This window comes from Pseudonaja textilis, chromosome 1, assembly GCF_049901715.1.
Source record: "Pseudonaja textilis isolate UNSWEBS1 chromosome 1, rPseTex1.2, whole genome shotgun sequence".
NCBI lineage: Eukaryota > Metazoa > Chordata > Lepidosauria > Squamata > Elapidae > Pseudonaja > Pseudonaja textilis.
Window position 1 is genome coordinate 11,681,401 of NC_141990.1, and position 23,803 is coordinate 11,705,203.

The following is a 23,803-nucleotide window of genomic DNA, read 5'->3' on the forward strand; positions in this document are numbered from 1 at the left end:
AGACTTCCATAGTATTTCTTTTCTTGACCAATGGTTAAAAGCCAGTGGAGGGAATCCAGGGCTGTGAGCCATATGCATTTCCAACATCTTTCCAGTGCTTCTCCTGAAGCGTACCCTTCCCCGGTCTGCAATATCAAAATGGGAAAGGAATATGCCCACATTTAGCAACATGGGTTTTTGCAGTTCCTCCAATACATTATTAAAAGGCAAATGAGGTATAGGAAGCCTTTGACAAGCTTGAGAAATTTATTTTCATTTTGGAGGTATTATTATTATTATGATCAGTGTTAGGTGCAATAACAGAAGGATGTAGAAAGATATTGACTTGCCTAAATCTGGAACATCTTAAAATGGCCCACATGTAAACAACAACAGTATTGTTACTAGATGTGACTTTTATGATTCCCAAGTCTCAGGGTGAGTTTGAATCCTGAAGCAGAAAATTAGCCAATATTGACTGTGACCCACGACTGGTGAAATTGGAAATAAGAAGAACTCGTCTGCCTCGTTCAGGTTCTTAGGAAGGTCTTGATAGGTAGATAAAAGTGCCAAATCCAGTCTAAAGATCTGGTTGACTGTGTGTTGAGCCATAATAATAATATATTTTACTATACATTATGACAGAAACTGGTTATGGTGGTCCCAGTGGTTATTTGGTACACTGGGGCCACGGCCAAAAAATCTTGGATGGTGCTTAGAAAATCTGTGTGCTTGATAAACGTTTGATAAATAAATAAAATAAAATTTCCTTCTATTAACTAAAAAAGGCCATGCTGTTTTGATCCATGTACATAACTATACGATCTATTACAGATAGTCCTTTACTTACAACAGTTCATTCAAAGTTACAATGGCACTGAAAAAGAGACTTATGATCATTTTTCACACTTACGACCATTTCAGTAACCCTGTCGTTATATGAACAAAATTCGGAGGCTTGGCAACTGACTCATCATATATATGACAGCTGCAGTGTCCATGTGATCACGTCATGTGACCTTCTGACAAGCAAAGTCAATGGGGAAGCCAGATTCACTTGACAACTGTGTGACTAACTTAACAACTGCAGCAATTCACTTAACAACTGTGGCAGAAAAGGTCATAAAATGTGGCAAAATTAGCAAATGTTTCACTTAGCGACAAAAAATTGGGGTTCAGTTGTGGTCGTAAGTCAAGGACTACCTGTATGAGATTCTTAGTTCTTGGGAAGAATTCGAAGTGTATGAAGACCAACCCCAGCTAAACAACTGGCAGTCGTGATTTCGCATCTTGTGTACATACATGACCCCAAACAAGCAGATAAACTAGAAAGAAGTGGGATATTTTAACTGTCTGTGATGTGATGATTTAAAGAGGAGAAGGCAGAGGTTGTATTCAACAGGTTCTGACCAGTTCTGGAGAACTGGTAGCAGAAATTTTGAGTAGTTTGAAGAACCGGCAAATACACCTCTGACTGGCCCTGCTCCCATCTATTCTCTGCCTCCCAAAACTCAGCTGATTGGCTGGGTTTTCTTTTGTTGCCCTGCACAGGAGAATGGAGCTGGAAAGCAGGTTAGTGGGGTGGGGAGGGAATGGCGATTTTACAGTATCCTTCCCCTGCCACGCCTACCAAGCCACGCCCATCAAGCCACGCCCACAGAACCAATAGTAAAAAGAAGTTTTGAATCCCAACACTGGTAGAAGGAAAACAGAATCAAAGTAGAATTATGATGACATTTGCTTCAAGGAGAAGCACTTGGAAGGTGGCTTCCAAGCAGAAGACATGGCCCTGCTGTCTTCTGTAGTGGTATTGTCTCTGCTAAGCTTCTGGTATTTTTCCCAGGTTGATAGAATAGAATAGAATAGAATAGAATAGAATAGAATAGAATAGAATAGAATAATTTCTTTATTGGTCAAGTGTGATTGGACACACAAGGAATTTGTCTCTGGTGCATAAACTCCCAATCAAACAGCAAATTTGCCTGACGAGTCACTGTAAACTATTTATTTTTAATTTGCTTTAAAACTGGAAACTGGGGGTGGTTGTGATTTATGGCTGTGCGCTCAGGTGAGTGCAGAAAAATAATCCTGTTTTGTCCACATCTAATATGTCAGAATAAAAACTCAGCTACACTGTTCTAACATTTTATATTTTTCTAGATAGGGGCATTTGCTTAATTGGGTCCATTTTACATTGGTGTCAATTATGTCCATTCAAGACCCAGGTATTTGCATGACCAGATTGAATTTGCTGTCAGAAGTTGCATTTCTATCAGGATTTGTGATTCAACAAATATTAAAAATAGTCCTTGACTTACAAACCATTTGTTTAGTGACCATTTGAAGTTACAAGGGCACTATAAAATAATGAGTTATGACCTGTCCTCGTATTTATGACCATCACAGCATGCCGACGGTCACGTGGTCATAATTCAGGCACTTGGCAAAGGGCAGGTATTTGTGACAGTCGCAGCGTCCAGGGGCTACATGTGTTCACCATCTGCAACCTTTCCAACATGCAAACTCAATGGAGGAACCCGGGTTCACTTAATGACTGCTCGATTCACTTAATGACTACAGTGATTCGCATTAATAATTCTAGTCCCAATTCTAGTCGTAAGTCGAGGACTACCTGTTATTCTATACAGTATCTGCCTCCACAGCACTTCACAGAAATATCCCCGTGAACAACTCAATTGAATGCAAACTGTGATAACATCTTTCCAAAGATCCCCATGTAGAGACCTCATATATGATCCTTCCAATCCTTACATTCTTTCATTTTCAAAAATCTGGATTCCTGAAAAATGTTTTTGGCATTTGTATTTACCTACGTTTTCTTTTCCATCTCCAGAGAAGAAACTCTGATGGTATCTCCTTGACTTAACTCAGGGGTGTCAAGCTTGATTTCACTGAGGGCCGCATCAGGGTTGTTTTGACCTCAGAGGGCCGGGGGAGGGGTGTGGGTGGGGGCCAAGGTGGGCATGGCACAGGACTCGTGTCTGGGGCTCCTGTGGTGGCCAACCGCTAAGGCAGGATTTCCTGAGACCCTCCCTCACATCCATCCTTCCTTCCTTCCTTCCTTCCTTCCTTCCTTCCTTCCTTCCTTCCTTCCTTCCTTCCTTCTTCTTCTTTTTCATTTCCTCTTCATTCTCCTTTCTTCTTCCTTCCCCCCCTTTCCTTATTTTTCCTTCCTCGCTCTCTTCCGATCTTCCCCTCTTTTTCTTTCCTCTTTCCCTTTCTCCTTTCCCGTCCCTTCTTGCATACTCAAATTTAGTTTGTTTTGATAGCCCTCTGCCAATGAAAACGGAGCCCAGGGGGGCACATGTGGCACCCCTGCGTCCCATTTTCAGCCTCAATCACCTCCTGCAGCCCTCTGCCAGCGAAAACGGAGCCCGGGCAGCTGTGTACAGCCCCCCACCACCACACACACATCCTGTTTTCGCTGGCAGAGGCATAGCAGGCCAGTCCTTCGCTGTTTCCAGGTTGGCCCTATGGGCCAGATGTAAGCACCCCGCAGGCCAGATTTGCCCCGCCCTGACTTAACCCCTCCACTGATTTTTGAAAAGAGAAATTTTATTTACAGGAGCTATTCCTTCCCCACCCCTCTACCATATATCTTGGCCTGGTGCCTCTTGCTCCTTCAATTTGAATTCCAGCCTAATTGTCTAAGATTGCGGTGTCCCTTGCTGCCTGATGAAATAGAGATGTCTCAAAAGCTTATTTTATTTCTTATTTAGAGCCTTGTTTTTCCATTTTCAACTCGCTTCAACCTCCTGTGAACCTGAGAGTTATATAAATAAGAAAGGGAGAGAGAGAAAAAAAATCAGAGAAAAGCATGCTCACTGTTAACGGACTCTCATTATCTCTGTAATATATTGACTCTTCTCTTTCTCTCCACTCATTTAGGGGGCTTTTCAGAATCACCATTAAAGTCCTTAAAGTGAAACACAGACCTTCTAAGCATGATGTTAAAACCTGGAGAAGCATGTATAGACTTCCCTCCCTCCCCTTGGCTGCAAAAATATGTTAAATTCTCATTATTGCTTTTAGAAGTAGCCTGCCACCTAGAGTTTGTTGAATGAAGGTAGGAAAGAAATTACAGAACATTACAGGAGTAGAATAACAGAGTTGGAAGACCTGGAGATCTTACAGTCCAACTTCTTGCTCAAACAGGGGACTCTATACCATTCCAGACAGCTGGTCAGTTTTTTCTTAAAAACCTCCAGTGATAAAGCAACCACAACTTTTGAAGGCAAATCATTCCACTGGTTGTCCTCATAGGAAATTTCTCCTTAGTTCTAGGTTGCTTCTCTCCTTAATTATTTTCCATCCATTGTTTCCTGTCTTGTCTTCGGAGGCTTTGGTAAATAGTTTGCCCCCTTCATCTTTATGCAGGCCCTTCAAATATCGAAAAACTGCTATCGTAGCATCCCAGTCCTTCTTTTCACTAGACTAAAGGTAAAGGTTCCCCTCGCACATACGTGCCAGTCGTTTCTGGCTTTAGGGGGCAGTGCTCATCTCCGTTATAAAGCCGAAGAGCCAGCGCTGTCCGAAGACGTCTCCATGGTCGTGTGAGCGGCATGACTAAACGTGAAGGTACACGGAATGTTGTCATTGAGGGCCACAGCAGGGTTGCGTTTGACCTTGGGAGGCCAGGGTGGGCGTGGCCAGGATGGGCATGGCCAGCTCGGCATCACTCGTGATGGGGGTGCCTGTGGTCACTCGAGCACTCTGTAAGAGAAAATGGGCTCCCAAGCTCTGTTTTCGGCTGCAATGGCCTCCTGCAACCCTCTGCCAGTGAAAATGGAACTCGGGAGGGCCACACGCCTGCCCTCCTGAACTCCATTTTCACTGGCAGAGTTTCTGAGGGCTGGTTCTTTGCTGTTTCCAGGGCAGCTCTGTGGGCCAGATGCAAGCACCCACAGGCTGGATCCAGCCCCTGGGCCTTGAATTTGACACCCCTGCTGTAGGGGAAGGGAATGTGAATGGGGTATACTGGAACAGGACACAGCCGATTGGCTGGCGGGGATCCTCAACAGGAGTGCTGTACACCATGGGTCCCCAACCTCTGGACTGCAGCCCACTACCAGGCCATGGCTGATTCACAACTGGGCCGCAGGCAGGTACATACACATATGCAGGGTGGGATTCTACTAGTTCGCACCTATTAACTAGAACTGGTTGTTAACATTCTAAGCAGTTTGGAGAACCGGTTGTTAGAAGAAATTACAGGCCTAATCCTGTAAGGAAGGCAGGAAGGAAACATTCTGGGGTTGCTTACAGAAACTGCCTCTCCGTTAACCCTTATTACATTCTTGGCAGGACTAGACTTCTGTCTCTGGAACATCTCTGGAGTTTTTTTCCCCTCCTTTGCTGGTACTTTGCTTGTGTGGAGTGACCATTCAAAGTTACAATGGCACTGACAAAAGTGACTTATGACCATTTTTCACACTTATGACTGTTGCAGCATCCCCACAGTCATGAGAGGCCAGGTGAGGAGATGTGCCTCAATGTGAGTGATATTGAGTTGGCCATGCCCAGCCAATAACATGACCACCAAGCCATGTCCACCCAGTCACATGACCACCAAGCCATGCCCACCACCTAAGCCACACCCACAGATCTGGTTGTTAAAAATTTTGAATCCCACCCCTGCGCATATGTCATACAAGTGATGGGCCACCCACATGCCTGCATGCAGCTTGACTTGTGCGAGTGGTGGGCTGTCATGCGTGCACATGTGCACACAGCTCCACTTGCAATCAAGCTGCATGTGCATGCGTGTGTAGGCCGGCTTGCCGCTCACAGTTCCATTCTCCCGTCCTTTCACCCCCACCCCGACAGGCCACCAAGTTGCAAAGGTTGAGGACTGCTTCTTGGCACAGACGTTTCTCAACCATGACCACTTTAAGATGAGTGGACTTCAACTCCCAGAATTCCCCAGCCAACCGCCGGAGTTGAAGTCCACTCATCTTAAAGTGGCCATGGTTGAGAAACAGTGCCGTACACTTTTGTACACATCTTTGTTGCAGAGTCAACTCATGTTTCAGTGATCTCCTTCCTTCCGTCAATCATATTTTCTAGTTTTCTCTCCTCCCCACCCCACATTAGGAGCAGCTATAAAGACATCTGCAGGCTAAGAGCACTTGGGATTACAACCTCAAATCGTACCAGTGTGGAAGAAGACAAAGGAAATGCACCCAATGATTCTATTCTTACGGTATAGATATATTTCTAGACTTTCTTGACAGGTTCAGAGTCCCCTTGAACCACGAGATGGGCAGCAAATAAATTTGATCATAATAATGATGATAAGATCCTAAAACATCAACATCTGGCTATCCCAGGCCTTTGGGAAGGACTTGATAGTTGAATAAAAATGTCAAATCCTGACTGAACATCTGGCATCTAATGTTAATAATATTAATAATAATGACCGGTTGCTCTTTCATCCTTATAAATAAAGATTGACAACATATCCTTCTGTCCATCTTGATTGTCATTCAGACATTTAAAAAAAAACAACAACCTCAAACCCTAAAAGTGACCCATTTATAGATCTGGAGAACCAAATCTATTCCTCCTGGAACTCTGTGGAACAGAGTAAGACACCTGCCCATTCCCAAGGACAAAGCTCATCGCTTCTTCTACATTCACTTTTCCCCAAATTCTGTGCAATTTCACTAGTTACCACTTCTCTGCATACAGGTAGCCCTTGACTTAGAACCATTCATTTAGCGACCATTCAAAGTTACCATGGCACTGAAAAGAATGAATGACCACCGGTCCTCAACGTACGACTGTCGTAGCATCCCCAACAGTTGGGTGATCAAAGTTTGGGAGATTAGCAAGAGGCACGTATTTATGTTGGTTGCAGAGATCTGGGATCACAGGATGGCCGTTTGCAACTTTCCTGGCGGGCTTCGGAAGAGCAAAGTCAATGGGGGGTAGCCAGATTCACTTAACGACAGCATGATTCCCTTAATAACTACTGTGGTTTGCTTAACAACCGTGACATTAAAAAAAAGGATCATAAAATCTACTGCCACTTAGTAACAATCATCTTGATTGGCAATGGAAATTCTGGTCCCAACTGCGGTCGTAAGATGAGGACTACCTGTAAGCTTATATACATACATATCAACAATCCTCCAACCAAAATTCCAGCCAAATTTCCAATCGTTCGGATTGTGCCGTTGAGATAACTGCTTTGCAAAGAGTTGGAAAAGATAGATATGACTCAGAAGATATCAACACCCAGGGATGGCAAGGGAAACAAGAGTTTCGACCTCCAAGCTAGAAAAATGCTCAGGATCTGCTCATTTAAAACCCTGTCATTATTTTTGGTTTTGCTTTTTGTTTTTTTAAACCACAATAAAGGTTCAGATCCATCCTTGGAAGAACGGTGATGAAATTTCTAAGGAGAATAGGAACGATGAACGGGAGGACTGGGGAGGCAGTTCCCCATGCTCAGATTCCCTATGTTTTTTTAGCTGAGGTCTCCCTTAGAATACAGGCAGTTCTCTACTTACAATAATTCACTTAGTGACCGTTTAAAGATACAACGGCACTGAAAAAAAAAGTGATTTATGACCGCTTTTTCACACTTACAACTCTCGCAGCATCCCCCATTTTGATCGTATGATCAAAACTGGCAACGGGTTCATATTTATGAGAGCTGCAATGTCCCGGAGTCATGGGATTCCATTTTGCGACTTTCTGACAAGGAAAGTCAATGGGGAAGCCAACTCACTTTGTCAGAAATGGTGTAGCATTTGTCAGACATGGTGCAGGGTTTCCCACTTGGGTGGGAGTTTGGACTAGGTGAACTTATAAGATCCTTTCCAACTCTGATTATCTATTATCTGTTAAAACACTTAATAACCGTGTTCCTAACATAACGATGGTGGCGATTCACTTAACAACCGTGGGAAGAAAAAAATTCAAATGCTTGGCAACTGATTCAAATTTATAGCGGCTGCTGTGTACATCTTTTGCAGCCTCCTGACAAACAGAATCAATGGGGAAGCCAGATTCACTTAAACAACCATGTACTAACTTACCAACTGCAGTGATTCACCTAACAGTTATGGCATACGGAAGACTGTAAAATGGGGCAAAACTCACTTCGCAAATGTCTCGCGGAACAACAGAAATTTCACGCTCCATTTTGGTTGTAAGTCGAGGACTACCTGTATTTTGCTACAACTTAGGGATGCACAATAGGTTTTTTTGTCCGAGGGCTGCCCTTCATTATTTGAATGTGTCTGCATTGTAAAAAAAAAAGGGGGGGAGGGGGAATTAAAAAAACTGGGTGTTGGGAGAGGCAATTCCCCAAAGTAAAGTCAATTTAGTGAAATTTATATTCACCTTTAACTAATTTTAATTTACGGTGTTACATACAATTTGTACGATTTCTCTCCATGGCTTTAATTATTTCCCATTTCAGGCGCTGTTAAAAAAAAAAATCACAATCTGGTGTCAGGTTTTGAGCATCTCAAGCCAGTGACATCGAAGGTTTTCACAACTATGGTTAACCCTAGGCCTGAGATCGTACATCCCTGCTTGGCTCAAAACACAGACTCCAAAATACCCAACCCTTTCTTTCTTTCTATTTATTTGCTGCCCAGAATGGTTTCATTATGAGATGAGCTGCAAATAAATTCAATCAATCAATCAATCAATATCCTAGAAAAGCCATTTTCCTCCCCACTCACATTCACCCTTCCTGGTCATCTTCTCCAGCAATGGATGGCATTGTAAGCAAACTGAACCAAACCACAGCCAACAGAGAGTGGCAAACCAGACCCGTTCAGCTTAGGGGAAACCTGACACTGACTTTTCGTTCTTTTTTTTTTTTTGGATGAAAGACAGATTCCCCAAATGCCAAGGGCAAAGCTTCTATCAGAGTTTAAAATAAAATGAAAATGAAAACCACAACCAGCAAGCAAGGCACAAAAACTTGAAGTTCCTTTTTCGGAACCCTTTTCGCCAAATTATGGAGCAAGGTTGCTTATCGTAACTACAGCCAATAACTCCAGGGCCCTCCTGGTATCGGGTCAGTCCGCTCCTACTGATGCCACTCCCAGGGGGATGCACAGCTATAGCACGTTGGTAGTTGAAGCAAGGTTAACAGTCCAAGATGATGGCATCTCAATGGCTTTAGAAGGGGGACATTTCCTGCCCCCGTGTCTCTTGACAGACGGATGTGCTCAAGACTAGTCGGCTCCTATGGACAAACTACTTCAAAAGGGTGCCCTAACTTTCTCGCCAGTCCTTCAGTCTTTGGCGGGGTGAGCGCTGGTGCTCTTTTGCTTCTGCGGTTCCCCTTTGGAAGATGGCAGCCGACGGGGACCCAATGTCCTGACGTTACTCGCAGCTCCCGCGGATTCTTCGGCGAGCTGCTGAAAAGGCTTTTTCCAACCACCCTTCCGGTTGCCTTGCTCGGGGCCTTCCTTGGAGGATAAATCCGACATGCTGTGCTCTGTCTTCTGACGGCGGGATGGAGGCCGGGGTCGTGTGGTGTACAAAAAAAGAGCCGGGTCGGGCATGGGTTCGAGGTCTTCCAAACTGCTGAGCCGCTCGCGAGCCACAATGTCCTTGAAGGCCCCTTTGCAATGGAAAGTGCTGCTCGCCTGCCGACGGGTGTGAGATTTCTGAGTCCTTTTTTTGGGCCTAGTCTCAGTGCTGGGTTGGGGGGCGGAGGGTTTCTCTGGGGGTCTCTCAGGCAGGGCCGTGCTTTTCTGCCGGGTACCGTGAAGTTTCTGTTTGGTTGAATGAAGCTGGAAGGAGAGGTAAGCGGCCGCCTCTGTCTGTTTCTGCAGCTCCGTGTTAAGGACGGTTACTCGGTGGCTTCTCCTCTTGAGCTCTTCCAAGAACTTCCTTTCTTTGTTCCTCAGGTTGGATCGGAGGGCGGCCACCAAGCTCTCTTTATGCCTCAGCTCCTTGTGCAATTCCAAATTGCCCTTCTCTTTCTCTTTCAATTGGGCTTCCATGATTTTGCACTTTTCTTCCAGTTCCTGGTCTATTATGTCTAATGCAAGCGAGAAACGAAAGACAAAAGAACAGATTTGAGTTCAAAATTCACCATGAAAGTTCACCAAATAGGGTCTCAGGTAAGGATTGACAACCGCTAAAACTGAATATAAATAGGTAAAGGTAAAGGTTCCCCTCATACATACATGCTAGTTGTTTCTGGCTCTAGGGGCCGGTGCTCATCTCCATTACAAAGCCAAAGAGACAGCGCTGTCCGAAGACATCTCCGTGGTCATGTGGCCGGCATGACTAAATGCCAAAGGTGCACGGAATGCTGTTACCTTCCCACCAAAGTGGTCCCTATTTTTCTATTTGCATTTTTACATGCTTTTAAACTGCTAAGTTGGCAGAAGCTGAATTCTGGGAGTTGAAGTCCACAAGTCTTACAGTTGCCAAGGTTGGAGACCCCTGTGTTAAGAAACCACAGATCTGTTAATAGTGGAAGATAAAAACTTTTCCCAAGGGAAGGCTCCTCCAGTGAGTAAGCCATTTCTAAATATGTCAGCAAAACAATAAATATGCTGATTCATCCTTGGTTCCCCTTTCTCTTTAAGCCGAACAGGCCCAATTCCATTTAGGAACTTACCACAACGCTGAGTCATTCTGTCATCTTATATCCAGGATACCATAACAAAATAACAGAGTTGGAAGGGACCTTGGAGGTCTTCTAGTCTAACCCCCTGCTCAAGCAGGAAACCCTAAAACATATCAGACAAATGCTTGTCCAATCTCTTCTTAAAAACACCCAGGGTTGAAGCACCACAACTTCTGGAAGCAAGCTATTCCACTGATTAATTGTTCTTACTGTCGGGAAATTTCTCCTTAGTTCTAAGTTGCTTTTCTCCTTAATTAGTTTCCACCCATTGCTTCTTGTCCTGCCTTCAGGTGCTTTGGAGAATAGGTTGATCCCCTCTTCTTTGTGGCAGCTCCCCTCAAATATTGGAATACTGCTATCACGTCACCCTTAGTCTTTCTTTTCATTAAACCAGACATACCCAATCTTTGTTATGTTTTAGCCTCCAGTCACCTAGCTATCTTTGCTGTGCTTCTCTGCACTTTCTAGCGTCTCAATGTCTTTTTGATACAGTGGCAATCAAAACTGATGCAGTGTTTCAAATGTGGCTTAACCCAGGCATTATAAAGTGGTACCAACACTTCATGTGATCTTGAGTCTATCCACTCATAGATTCTATCCACATATCTGCACACATTCTGGAGAGAGAGAAATTCCCTGAGGGGGGGATCCAGCAGAAGTTTGAAAACTTGGAAAATTAATCTTCTGGTCCCGGTTACCAATCCAGATTAGATTATCCTGGGATTATCCTGGGATAATCTAACAGAGACATTATCCTGAGACACGTACATTTGCGTTCATTTGATTCTATCCCTCTGTGGAAGCAGGAAAGGTGGTATTCAGCCAGTTCTGACCAGTTCTGGAGAACCGGTAGCAGAAATTTTGAATAGTTCAGAAAACTGATAAATACCTCCTCTGACTGGCCCTGCCAACCCCATCTATTCTCTGCCTCCTGAGTCCCAGCTGATTGGCTGGGTCTTCTTTGGTTGCCCTGCACAGGAGAACGGAGCTGGAAAGCAGGTTAGTGGAGTGGGGAGAGAATGGAGATTTTACAGTATCTTTCCCCTGCCACGCCCACCAAGCCATACCTACAGAACCAGTAGTAAAAAAATGTGAATACCACCACTGGGAAGCAGCCTACGACTGCCTTGGCTTTTTTGGCAGCTGCAACACACTGCTGGCTCCCATTTAAGTGGTTGTCCACTAGAACTCCAAGACCCTTCCCACAGTTACTACTGTTGAGCCAGGTCCAGAAGCTTGAAGAATAGAGTCTCAAGGATCAGAAATCTGAGATGGCAATCGAAAGTCCAATTTCTACCACTTCTGGAAGTCAGCAATCTAAAACTAAGGAAAGATTTCTTAAGGGTGAGAACAATTAACCCAGTGGAAGAGCTTGCCTTCGGGAATGGAGGTGCTCTATCACTGGAGGCTTTTAAGAAGAGACTGGACAGCCACTTGTCTGGAATGCTACAGGGCACTGTTGGCGAACCTTTCTGGCACCTAGTCCTGAAACAGAAGCGTGCCACGTAAACCGGAAGAGCAGCTCCCAGCGTGCGTGCAGGAGCACTGGAAACTGGAAAAGCAGCTCCCCGGCGTGCGCAGTTTGCGGCGCGTACATGCACGATGGCTACCTGGTCTTCTCGTTTCTGGCATGCATGAGCACGTGAACACCCAGCTGGCCGGCACGCCGATGCATGCCAGAAACCAGAAGCTCATCTTCCCAGTGTGTACATGTGCACCAGGGAGCTGTTTTTCCAGTTTCCGGCGCTCCCACGTGTGCGAAGACCAGTGGAACCCGGAAAAGCAATGGGCGATGGCTGGCATGCCCCGAGAGAGGGCTCTGCATGCCATTTCTGGCATGCGTGCCGTAGATATGCCATCACGGGTATAGGGTGTCCTGTTTGGACTTGAAGACCTGTAAGGTCCCTTTCAACTCTGTTATAATGTTCTGTTCTGACCCAAGAGATGCTAAAAAGTACAGCTGAAGATGGGAAGGCGGTACCAGCTGAATATGTTTTGATGAGCCAGGCGTGTTCTCCCAGGCGTGGCCAGAGGCAACTTCCTGGGGATGCTGCCATTTTCTTTTGCTAAGGCTGCCTTCCATCAACATTCCATTCCCCTTCCAGTCAGACATCTGATGCTCTCTGCACCCCCTTTGCTGTATGAACAGCCTCACCTTTTGCCCCGAGGCTGAGAGTGAAAACTTGCACACCCGAATAAAACCACGGCTTTGTGTGCGGTGGAAACCTCAAGACCCCGTTGTTCAGATCTCCCCAGGGTTCCAAATCTCATTAGCTTTGATCTCCCGTTTGATTTCTAGTTCTTACAACAGAAAGTAGTCTCTGTAGTTTCTTCCCCAAACCCCAAAAACTTTAACCTTAGACTGTCTACTATTGACCTCACCCCTTTCCTAAGAGGTCTGTAAGGGATGTGCATAAGCGCACCAACGTGCCTACCGTCCCTGTCCTATTGTTTTTTTCTTATTCGTATCCATTTTATAACCATGTTTATACTTATACCTGTTATTTAATAATCATTTGAAAAAATAAAATAAAATAAAAAAAAGCAGAAATACACAAGGAGCATTTCTCAATTTTAGCAACTTCAAGATGCGTGGACTTCAATTCTCAGAATTTTCCAGCCAGCTTGCAAAGTGTTTTTGTGGGGAGGCCCTTGAATAACAATAGCACTTAGACCAAGGGCCTTCAAACTTGGCAAGTTTAAGACTTGTGGACTTCAGCTCCCAGAATTCCTGAGCTAACATGACTGGAGGAAGAATTTTGGGAGTTGAAGTCCACAAGTCTTAAAGCTGTTGAGTTTGAAGACCACTGACTTAGATTTATATGCCGCTGCACACTGCTTTGTTTATAGCCCTCTCTAAGGGGTTTATGGCAGGGGTGGGATTCTACCAGTTCAGACCAGTTCGGGCAAAACAGATGTTAAGTTTTCATCTGGTTCACCGAACTGGTATTTCAACCGACTGGCCCTGCCCACCCCACCCCTCCCCTCCCAGGAGTCTCCACATGGGGCGAAGGCCCATTTTCGATGCAGGTAAGTGCGGGATCCACGCAGAGACTCTGGGAGGAGGAATATGGGCCTTGCGGAAGTTCGGAAACAGGCCTGTTTCTGGCTTCTGGAGAGCCTCCAGAGCCCAGGGGAGGCAATTTTTGCCCTCCCAGAGGCCTGGGGGAGGCCTCCAGACCCTTGAGAAGGCGAAAAACAGCCCTCCCGGAAGTTCCGGGAGGCCACACCCACCATAGTCACACCCACTCAACAACCAGGCAGTGAACCGGTAGTTGGGATTTTTGAATCCCACCCCTGGTTTACAGAGTCAGCCTACCAGCCCCAACAATCTGGGTCCTCATTTTACCCACCTCAGAAGGCCGAGTCAACCTTGAGCCTGGTGAGATTTGAACTGCCAAATTGCAGTCAGCCGGCAGTCAGCAGAAGTTGCCTGCAGTACTGCATTCTAACCACTGCGCCACCATGGCTCTTGCATACATACAATACCTTAAATACAGGTAAGTCCTTGACTTACGATCACAAATTGAGCCCCAAATTTCTGAGGCTAAGTGAAATGTTTCTTAAACGCCTGTTGTCCCATGTTACAGCCTTTCTTGCCACAGGTGTTACAGGAATGAATCACTGCAGTTGTTAAGTTAGAAACATGGTTGTTAAGTGAATCTGGCTTCCCCACTGACTTTTGCTTGTCAGAAGGTCGTGAAAGGGGATCACATGACCCTAGGACACTGGTGCCGTCATAAATATGAGTCAGTTGCCAAACATCCAAATTTTAATCATGTGACCATGGGGACACTGCAATGGTTGTAAGTGTGAAAAATGGTCATGAGTCACTTTTTTCAGTGCCGTTGTAACTTTGAACTGTCACTAAATGAACTTTCGTAAGTCGAGGGCTTCCTGTATTTTGAAATAAATTACCACTCAAACCGAACCAAGTTTCCTTCTTCCTCCAGTTTACAGCTACTGATTTAATTTCTGTATTATGTCTGTTATGATTTCAGGCCTGTTTGAATGGATGTTTCTATTGTCTCGTATTGTGAGCCATCTAGAGCCATTAAGGGATTGAGCAGCTTATAAATCTTGCAAATGAATCTACGAATGAATAAATAAATATGCTGTTAACAACACTTAATTTTTGTTTGTTTTTCTTTTGACAGGAAGATATGTTTTAGGACGCTGCTTATGAATGTTGTACTGCTTTGAGTCAAGATATTTATTCTTCCTTGGAAGAAAAGTAACAATAATACAAATAATTTATTTATTTACATTTATTGGGCTAATCAACTCAGACAAATGTGACTTTGGGTGACATACATACATAGAAAAAGAGCCAGAAAGTAAACACAATTAAAATAAAACCAACTGTATTTAATAGATGATTGGAAACTCTCAATGTGGCATCCTTGGTGGTTTGTTTGCGGATGTTTCATTACCCAACTAGATAATATCATCAGTGCTAGTGAGTGTGGGCTTTGCCTCAGTGGTGGGATTCAATTTTTTTAACTACCGGTTTGTGGGCGTGGATTGGTGGGTGTGGTGTAGCTGGGTGGGGCATGGTAGGGGAAGGTTAATGCAAAATCCCATTCCCTCCCCACTCCGCTAACCTGCTTTCTAGCTCCGTTCTCCCATGCAGGGCAACCAAAGAAGACCCAGCCGATCAGCTGGGACTCGGGAGGCAGAGAATAGATGGAGGCGGGGCCAGTCAGAGGTGGTATTTGCCAGTTCTCCAAACTACTCAAAATTTCCGCTACCCGGTTCTCCAGAACTGGACAGAACCTGCTGAATGCCACCTCTGCTTTGTCTCTTGTTTACATACAGTAGTATGTTTCCTGAACTGCTTGATGATCGTATGAGGTTCCAATAGAAGAAAATATACTGTATGTAGCTCAGGATTGGTCTGTGGAGTCCTTGATGTGTAACTCTCTTTACCAGATGGGTTCTCCTATGATCCTGGCCCCCAAAAGACGATGTTTTTAATGCCTCCCTAAAGCCAACAGGATCAAGGCTAATAGTATATAGGGTGAGGGATCAGTCCAGAGGGCAGGTGATGCAACTGAAAATGCACTTCTTAAGGGAGGAGGGAGAAATGGAACGGAATAGAATAGCAATAGCACTTAGATTTATATGCCACTTCATAGAGCTTTACAACACTCTCTAAATAGTTTACAATGTCAGCACATTGCTCCCAACTATCTGGGTCCCCATTTTATAGACCGTCGGAAGGATGGAAGGCTGAGTCAACTTTGAGCCGGTCAGGATCACTCCTGGCAGTGGGCAGAGTTAGCTTAAAATACTGTATTCTAAGCACTGTGCCACCACAGCAGAATAGAATGGAATGGAATAGAAATAGAATAGAATAGAAAAGAATAGAATGGAAATAGAACAGAACAGGATAGAATAACAGAGTTGGAAGGGACCTTGGAGGTCTTCTAGTCCAACCCCCTGCTCAAGCTGGAGGCCCTATACTATTCCAGACAAGTGGCTGTCCAGTCTCTTCTTAAAAGCCTCCAGTGATAAAGTGCCCACAACTCCGAGAGGCTTAACCTATTTCATTGGTTAATTGCTCTCACTATCAGGAAATGTTTCCTTAGTTCTAGGAAAAGAAGGAAAAGGAAAAGGAAGAGGGGTGGTCTGGTACAGAGCAGTTTTCACTGGGATTGTTGCAAGGGTGAACAAGTCTGACTCCCAATACCACGTCACCTAATTTCAAACACCTTTCTATGATCCTTCACTTTCTTGGTAGCTATGAATACTGTTAAATGCGGTGGAAGTGATAGAAGATACATTAGATTATTTGAAGGTGGAGAAAAAGAGAAAGCTCAATGCTAAGGCAAAGAGAGAGAGAAAAAATACAATGTCAGGGAGATGAAGAGAGAGAAAAGAGGATGTTTGAAGTTGCAAGACAGAGGATATATCAACAAGAGAGAAAACGGCCACGAAGTCTTGTTATCTATGAAGTAAGCATCTCCCAGGCCACCCTTAGAGTCCTGGATTCTAGGACTCACCCAAAGTAACATTTCATCAATGATAGCTCCTCAAATTGCACATGTCCTCAATGGATCATAGAGCTGAGCTACATTTCCCCCTGTCGATAATGCTGTAGCAGGAGGGAAGCTTTTGAAATGATTTTGAAGGCTGCAATGCCAACTTGCTTAGGATTTCAGAGAAGGTCAGAATTTCACGCCACTGGAAAAAAAAACATGAAACTAGACAAAACCAGATGCCAGAACAGGACAATGTTCAACTGGGAATCCTTCCAAGTCTGGATGATGCTACGAGCAAAGATGCCAGCTGAACAATATCACTCATACCCGGTCATTTGGCACCCTCTACTGGCTACTTTCAATTGGAGACTTGAATGAAAGGGATCATTCAGTGGAGGAGAGAGGAAGGAGAAAAGGAACTAGGAGTCAGGCCAACCACCCAGTAAACAATACCCCAATTAGGAAACTGCCAAAGAAGCCGACAGTTAAAGCTCAAACAAAGAATCTCTAAGACCGCAACCACCGCACCAACAAAGCAAGCCACTAGAATATAAACGGACAGCAGACATCACTTCTTACTAGAACTGATATTACCTAGTTTGGGTCATGAAATGTCTGTAAGAAAACAAGCACGCTCAGAGAACACCAAGGATTCCTCAGTCTGACTCCCTTAATAATTCCTTCGCTCCCATCGTTCTAGTAAAATCAGTGGTGGGATTCAACTGGCGTAACAATTGGTTTGGTGAGTGCCTGTGTCTACTGCGGCCCCGGTGAATAAAACAGCGGAGGCGCAGCAAACTGCCGCACGAATCAGCTGTGCTTACAAACAATGATATAAAGCACAGGAAAAGGGCAGAGGCAGGACCAAATGATAACCAGAACTACTGGTTCACCCAAACTGGTCTGAACTGGTAGAATCCCACCCTTGAATAAAATATATTTTTAAAAAAACAAATCAAGCTGGAACTACTGTTGCTCTTACAATTTACTGAACACCCAAGTTCTTCTCTCTTTTCCCATCTTCGCATCCACCTTGTTAGGTTAAGAGGGAGTATGGTAGATAGCTCAACTGCTAGCCATTCTGGATCCAATCAAACTTCAAATACCTTTTCCAGAATGGATTCCATGTGTGTGTAGATCGTAGTATACTAGCCCTAGTTTATGTTTGTTATTTCGGTTAAAAAGCGGGAAAATTATCTTCTCCCTTACCTTGCTGTTTGGCTTCCAACTCTTTCACTTCCAGATCATGAGTCAATTCTAAAAAAAAATAAAAATGAAGCAGGAAGGTTAAACATGAGATTGTTGATTATTTGACAGATCATTTGCAGACCTGCCACAACTTAAACCTCTAAATAAAACCGATCCTTTGTTCTGTTAGTTGAGAACGACAGTGTATTAGACAGTTTCTTAGAGATCAAGTGTATTGCAGGAGTGCAAAGCCAGAACTGAAAATTGTGCGCCAAAATCCCTAAGTTCTATTCTGAATTTGCTGAAATGGCAAAATTGACTGTTTTGTCAGGGATAAGAAAACACGTACCATATTTTTTGCACTATAAGATGCACTTCCCCCCCTCCTGCAAACAGTGGGTGGAAATGTCTGTGCGTCTTATCGAGCGAATGTTACTGAAGCCCCACCCACCCACTGGCCCCCACCCTTTGGCTGTGTTTGGCCTCCACGCGTCCCACTTTTGGCCTTGGTGAATCCCGTTTTTCGCCCATTCCAGGGAGTGGGGATTGCCACCTATTGCTGCTGCCACTGATCGCCGCTGCCAATTGGTGGTGGCAGCAACCCTCACTGCCTGGAATGGGCCAAAAATGGGATGCATGGAAACCAAAAGTGGGACGTGTGGAGGCCAAAAATGGGACATGCAGCAGCGGCGATAGTGGCGGCAATCTCACAGCCTAGAACAGCTGATCATCGGTATTTCAGCAGGCAGATCCAACTGCCAACCAGCTGCTCAATGCTAAGTCAGGCTGTGATAACATGCTGAAGCTGACCAGGCTGTTTGCTGCAAGGACACTAGCCAGATGAATACCGATGGATGCTGGGAGGCAGAGGCAAATATTTTTTCTTGTTTTCCTCCCCAAAAGGCTAGTTGCATCTTATGGACTGGAGCATCTTATAGTGCAAAAAATATGGTACTTTTATAAAAGAAATTTCATATGGATTTTTTTTTGCTGAAAATGGGAAAAAATATGATTTATGGAAGTACTGATTAAAAGGGGTTGAATATAAGAAGAGAATCGCATGTAGTCTTAAAGAGACAATAAGTTTGTAATTACTACGGTATAAATCAGCTTGGAAGTAATTTATTTATATCCGTTTTATTTTTTATCTATATTACTATATTATTTTTTATCACTTTTAGCACTTTCTTCTTTGATGTTTTCTTTCTTTTTTTCTTTCTTTTACTTTGCATGAATTCATGCTTATCTTTTACTTATGTGAAAATCTCTAATAAAAACGATATATTTGAGATGTTTTTCTGAGAAGGGGTCTGATCGATTTCATTAGACTCTGAATGGAATCCATGGTACAAAAAGATCAGGATCTCCGGTTCTAAACAGAAACGAAACCTTTTTACTGTGTGGTTTGTGTTATGTTACAACCAGGACGGTAATGCTGTCTATGTTCAGAGTTTCAAAGGTTTTATAGCTTTAAAATGCAAACTTTTAGGGATTCTCTTGACTTAGTCAGATTGGTTTTAACGGGTTTAATTAAAACCTTTTATTTAAATGGTTGCAGTGGGCTGCTATAAGCAGGTTAATTAAGAGCTTTTAATTGAGAGGCTTCATGTTAGAGGTTTGTAAACTGGTTTTAATTAAGGGCTTTTAATAGAGAGGTTTCTACAGAGGGGATCGTTACCACTTTGGCATTGCAAAAATAACACTGAAATAAGACAGGCAGACATGTTGTAAATATGCACCAAATTAAATCAACCAATCAGGGTTTGTTCAACAAGGGATGGTTGTCAGACTGAAACCCAAAGATGAGACAGTAAGATCCAATCAAGTCCAATCCTTTGTTTTAACCTAGTGGATGGAATCTTGCCAGACTAAAGCCATAACGTGCACATTCTGTTATACCAGCTTCAGTAATAATCATGCATCTTATTCAACATAGAGAATAAGCAAACCTACTGCTATGTGGAGGTTTTTATGAATATCTTGAGAGGCCCTCTAACTATAGATGATTTAGATGAGGGAATAGAAGGGAAACTTACCAAATTTGCAAATGATACTAAGCTGGCGGGAATAGCTAACACCCTAGAACAGGGTGTCAAACTTGATTTCATTGAGGGCTGCTTCAGGGTTGTTTGACATCGGGGTGTGTGGTGTGGCCAGCTTGATGTCACTCGTGTCTGAGGTGGCCTGAGCACTCTTGAAGAGAAAACGGGCTCCTGGGCTCCATTTTGGGCTGCAACGGCCTCCTGCAACCCTCTGCCAGTGAAAATGGAGCTCAGGAGGGCCACCTGCAGACCTAATGAGCTCCATTTTTGCCTGCGATGGCCTCCTGCAACCTTCTGACAGCAAAAATGGAGCTCGGGAAAGCCATGTGCCCATGGGCCAGGTCTAAGCACTCTGCAGGCTGGACCTGGCCCCTGGGCCTTGAGTTTGACAGCCCTGCCCTCAAGATAGGCTCAAGATCCAGATGGATCTTGACAGACTAGAACACTGGGCCATATCTAACAAAATGAAATTCAATATAGAGGTAAGTAAAGTCCTACACCTAGGCATGAAAAACCAAAAGTACACATACAGACTGGGTGAAACCAGGCTCAATAGCAGTAATTGTGAGAGGGATTTTGGAGTCTTTGTGGACAACCAGCTAAATAGGAGCCAGCAGTGTGCAGCAGCAGCCAAAAAAAAAGCCAGTGTAATCCTAAATTGCATTAACAGAGGGATACAATCAGACAACAGATAATCAGAGTTGGAAGGGACCTTGTAGGTCATCTAGTCCAACCCCCCACCCTACACCATTTCTGACAAATGGCAGTCCAATCTCTTCTTGAAAGTCTCAAGTGATGGCGCTCCCACAACTTCCGAGGGCAACTTCTGTTCCATTGGTTGATTGTTCTCACTGTCAGAAAGTTTATCCTTATTTCCAGGTTAAATCTCTCCTTGTTCAGTTTCCATCCATTATTCCTTGTCTGGCCTACAGGCACTTTAGAAAATAGCTTGACCCCCTCCTCTCTGTGGCAGCCCCTCAAATATTGGAAGACTGCTATCATGTCTCCCCTGGTCCTTCTCTTTACTAGACTAGCCAAGCCCAGTTCCTGCAACCGTTCGTTGTTTGTTTTAGCCTCCAGTCCCTTAATCATCCTGGTTGCTCTTCTCTGTACTTTTTCTAGAGTCTCAACATCTTTTTTATAATGTGGTGAACAAAACTGGATGCAGTACTCTAGGTGTGGTCCTACTAAGGCTTTATACAGTGGTATTAGTACTTCCCTTGATCTTGATTGTATCCCTCTATTAATACAACTTAGGATTGCATTAGCTTTTTTGGTGGCGGCTGCACACTGCTGGCTCATATTTAGCTGGTTGTCCACTAAGACTCCAAGATCCCTCTCACAGTTACCGCTATTGAGCCTGGTTTCACCCAGTCTGTATGTGTACTTTTGGTTTTTCTTGCCTAAGTGTAGGACTTTACTTTTCTCTACATTGAATTTCATTTTGTTAGATATGGCCCAGTGTTCTAGTCTGTCAAGATCCATCTGGATCTTGAGCCTATCTTCTTGGGTGTTAGCTATTCTTGCCAGCAATCAAGATCAACTGAGGTACTAATACCACTCTCTAAAGCCTTAGTAAGACCACACCTAGAGTACTGCATCCAGTTTTGGTCATCACATTATAAAAAAGATGTTGAGACTCTAGAAAAAATACAGAGAAGAGCAACCAGGATGATTAGGGGAATGGAGGCTAAAACAAATGAAGAACGGTTGCAGGAACTGGGCACACTTCTCTAGTGAAGAGAAGGACCAGGGGAGACATGATAGCAGTGTTCCAGTATTTGAGGGGCTTCCACAGAGGGGAAGGGGTCAAACTATTTTCCAAAGCAGGGGTCGCCAACCGTTTGGATCTCAGGGACCACCAAACTCATAAGTTTAGATCCCAGGGACCACTAACTGGTTTTGTGGGTGTGGCCTAATTTGTGGGTGTGGCTTGGTGATCATGTGACTGGCTGGGCATGGCTTGTATGTAAATATTATAAATATTTATATAAATATTGAATTTTTTATAAAAAAAGAGCAACTTTTACCCAAAATCAGGCAAAGCAGGCAAATTGAGTTGCTCACAGAATCACAGATTCATTCAGAGATCTATCTATCTGCCATTGGCTAGCTCAGCCTGTCACATAAAATTTGCTTGCAAGCAAACTCATAAAATTTGCTAGCAAGCAAACTCACAAAATTAACTCACAACACACCATGCATGTAAATATTGAATTTTTTATTAAAAAAAGAGCAACTTTTACCCAAAATCAGGCAAAGCAGGCAGATTGAGTTGCTCACAGAATCATTCAGTGATCTATCTATCTGCCATCAGCTAGCTCAGTCTCTCAAATTTGCTTGCCGTGAGTCTGCACTGAATTTGCTTGCAAGCAAACTTTCAGTCCTAAGGGAGGTTCGGCTGTGCTGAGCCAAAGATCTAAAGACTAGCTAGAAAGCAAGAAATGCAACCATTTCCTGCTTCCTAGCTAATCTAAATCTCCTGGCACAGCAGAACAGCTGATGGTTGGAAAAAAGGAAAAATAGCAATTTAGCAGGCAAGTTTACGGGGTAAGGAGTGAGTGGGCGGGGAGGGTTCCTGCGGACCCTGTGGGCGGCGCAGCCTTGTGTTTCTGTGCAGCCTGGATTAACTGCTTTGTGGGGGTGTTGTGGGGGTGAGATTTCTCTGCGGCCCACCAAAATTTTCTCATGGCCCACTAGTGGCCGTAGCCCACTGGTTGGCGACTGCTGTTCCAAAGCACCTGAAGGCCAGACAAGGAATAATGTGTCGTGCCCCTGTCAGAGTCTGAATCCAAGAGGAAGACAAACATCTGACAGGGAGTGGGAGTGTGGCTCCATTGGCTGTGGAGGAAGCTGGGGAAAGGAAAAGTCCAGCTGGGTAGAGCAGAGGAGAGATAGAACAAGGGAGAGAGAGTTCTGAGGGAGACCCAGACCCACCCCCTCTTCATCCTAGGGCACGCAGGGAGGAACGGAGAAGAGAGCAACCTGGGAATGAGAGTTTAAAAGAGATGTGTGGTGAGTCCGGCAGCTGCTGGGAGCAAACATGAGTTTATCTTGTATTGACTTCAGTTATCTGTCTCCCTGGCGTCTTCCCAACCGTGTGGAGTTATTGCCGTGCCTTCACGTCTGGAATTCTTGCTCCTGCCCTGCCAAACTAATTACCTCATTTGGCCTTGATTGGACTTATAGTTACAGTTTTTGTTGACCACATTTTGTACTTGATTCTCTGCAGCCAAAGGCTGTTCCTGGGAAAGTTTTTCTCCAGCCCAGAAGGTAACCAGGACATTGGGGGCAAAGTTGGAGCTAATAAAAGGACTCCTACTGATTATCTGACTGTGTTGCCTTTGTGCCACGCCCCGGGTCATCACATAATGGATGGAAACTGAACAAGAAGAAATTTCATCTGGAAATAAAAAGAAATTTCCTGACAGTGAAAACAATCAACTAATGGAACAGCTTGCCTTCAGAAGTTGTGAGAGCTTCATCCCTGGAGGCTTTCAAGAAGAGATTGGACTGCCATTTGTCAGAAATGGTGTAGGGTCTCCTGCATGGGTTGGACTAGATGACCTACATGGTCCCTTCCAGCTCTGTTAATCTGTAATCTATAATTATGTATGTGTGTACAGTATGTATCTCTGTGTTTATATCCCACCTTTATTATTTTTCAAATAACTCAAGGTGGCATATCCAACACATCTTCTATCCAACACACCTTCCTCCAATTTTCCCACAACAACCCTGTGAGGTGGGTTGGGCTGAGACAGAGTGACAGGCCCAGGGTCAACCAGTTGGCTTTCAGTGCTAAGGCAAGACTTGAACTCTTCAATCTCTTGCTTTCTATTCTAGTGTCTTAATCACTAGACCAAACATGTTCTCCGTGATCATGCAGTCATGCATTTTTATGGTAAAGTGTTAAGTCTGATAAACACAAAGGTGAAATAGACTTGGAAGCCCAAAGATCTCCAACAGGTAATCAA

At 44.2% G+C, this 23,803-nt stretch overlaps 1 protein-coding gene across 2 annotated transcripts in view; it reads right to left on the bottom strand.

Moving 5' to 3' along the window:
- CCDC92B (coiled-coil domain containing 92B) overlaps positions 1-23,803 on the bottom strand; it is a 358,816-nt gene that overhangs the window by 307,405 nt on the left and 27,608 nt on the right. Inside the window, exons 3-4 of one of the 2 annotated variants that reach the window (XR_015742093.1) lie at positions 17,806-17,853; positions 7,909-10,015 (exon numbers count right to left, since the gene is read on the bottom strand). Coding sequence is in view for 1 of the 2 variants with exons in the window: in XM_026710214.2 (XP_026565999.1) it covers positions 9,261-10,015; positions 17,806-17,853 (803 nt within the window). In the remaining variant the exon portion in view is untranslated. Of the gene's footprint in view, positions 1-7,816; positions 10,016-17,805; positions 17,854-23,803 lie in introns of those variants that run through there. The other variant, XM_026710214.2, reaches the window with a different exon arrangement.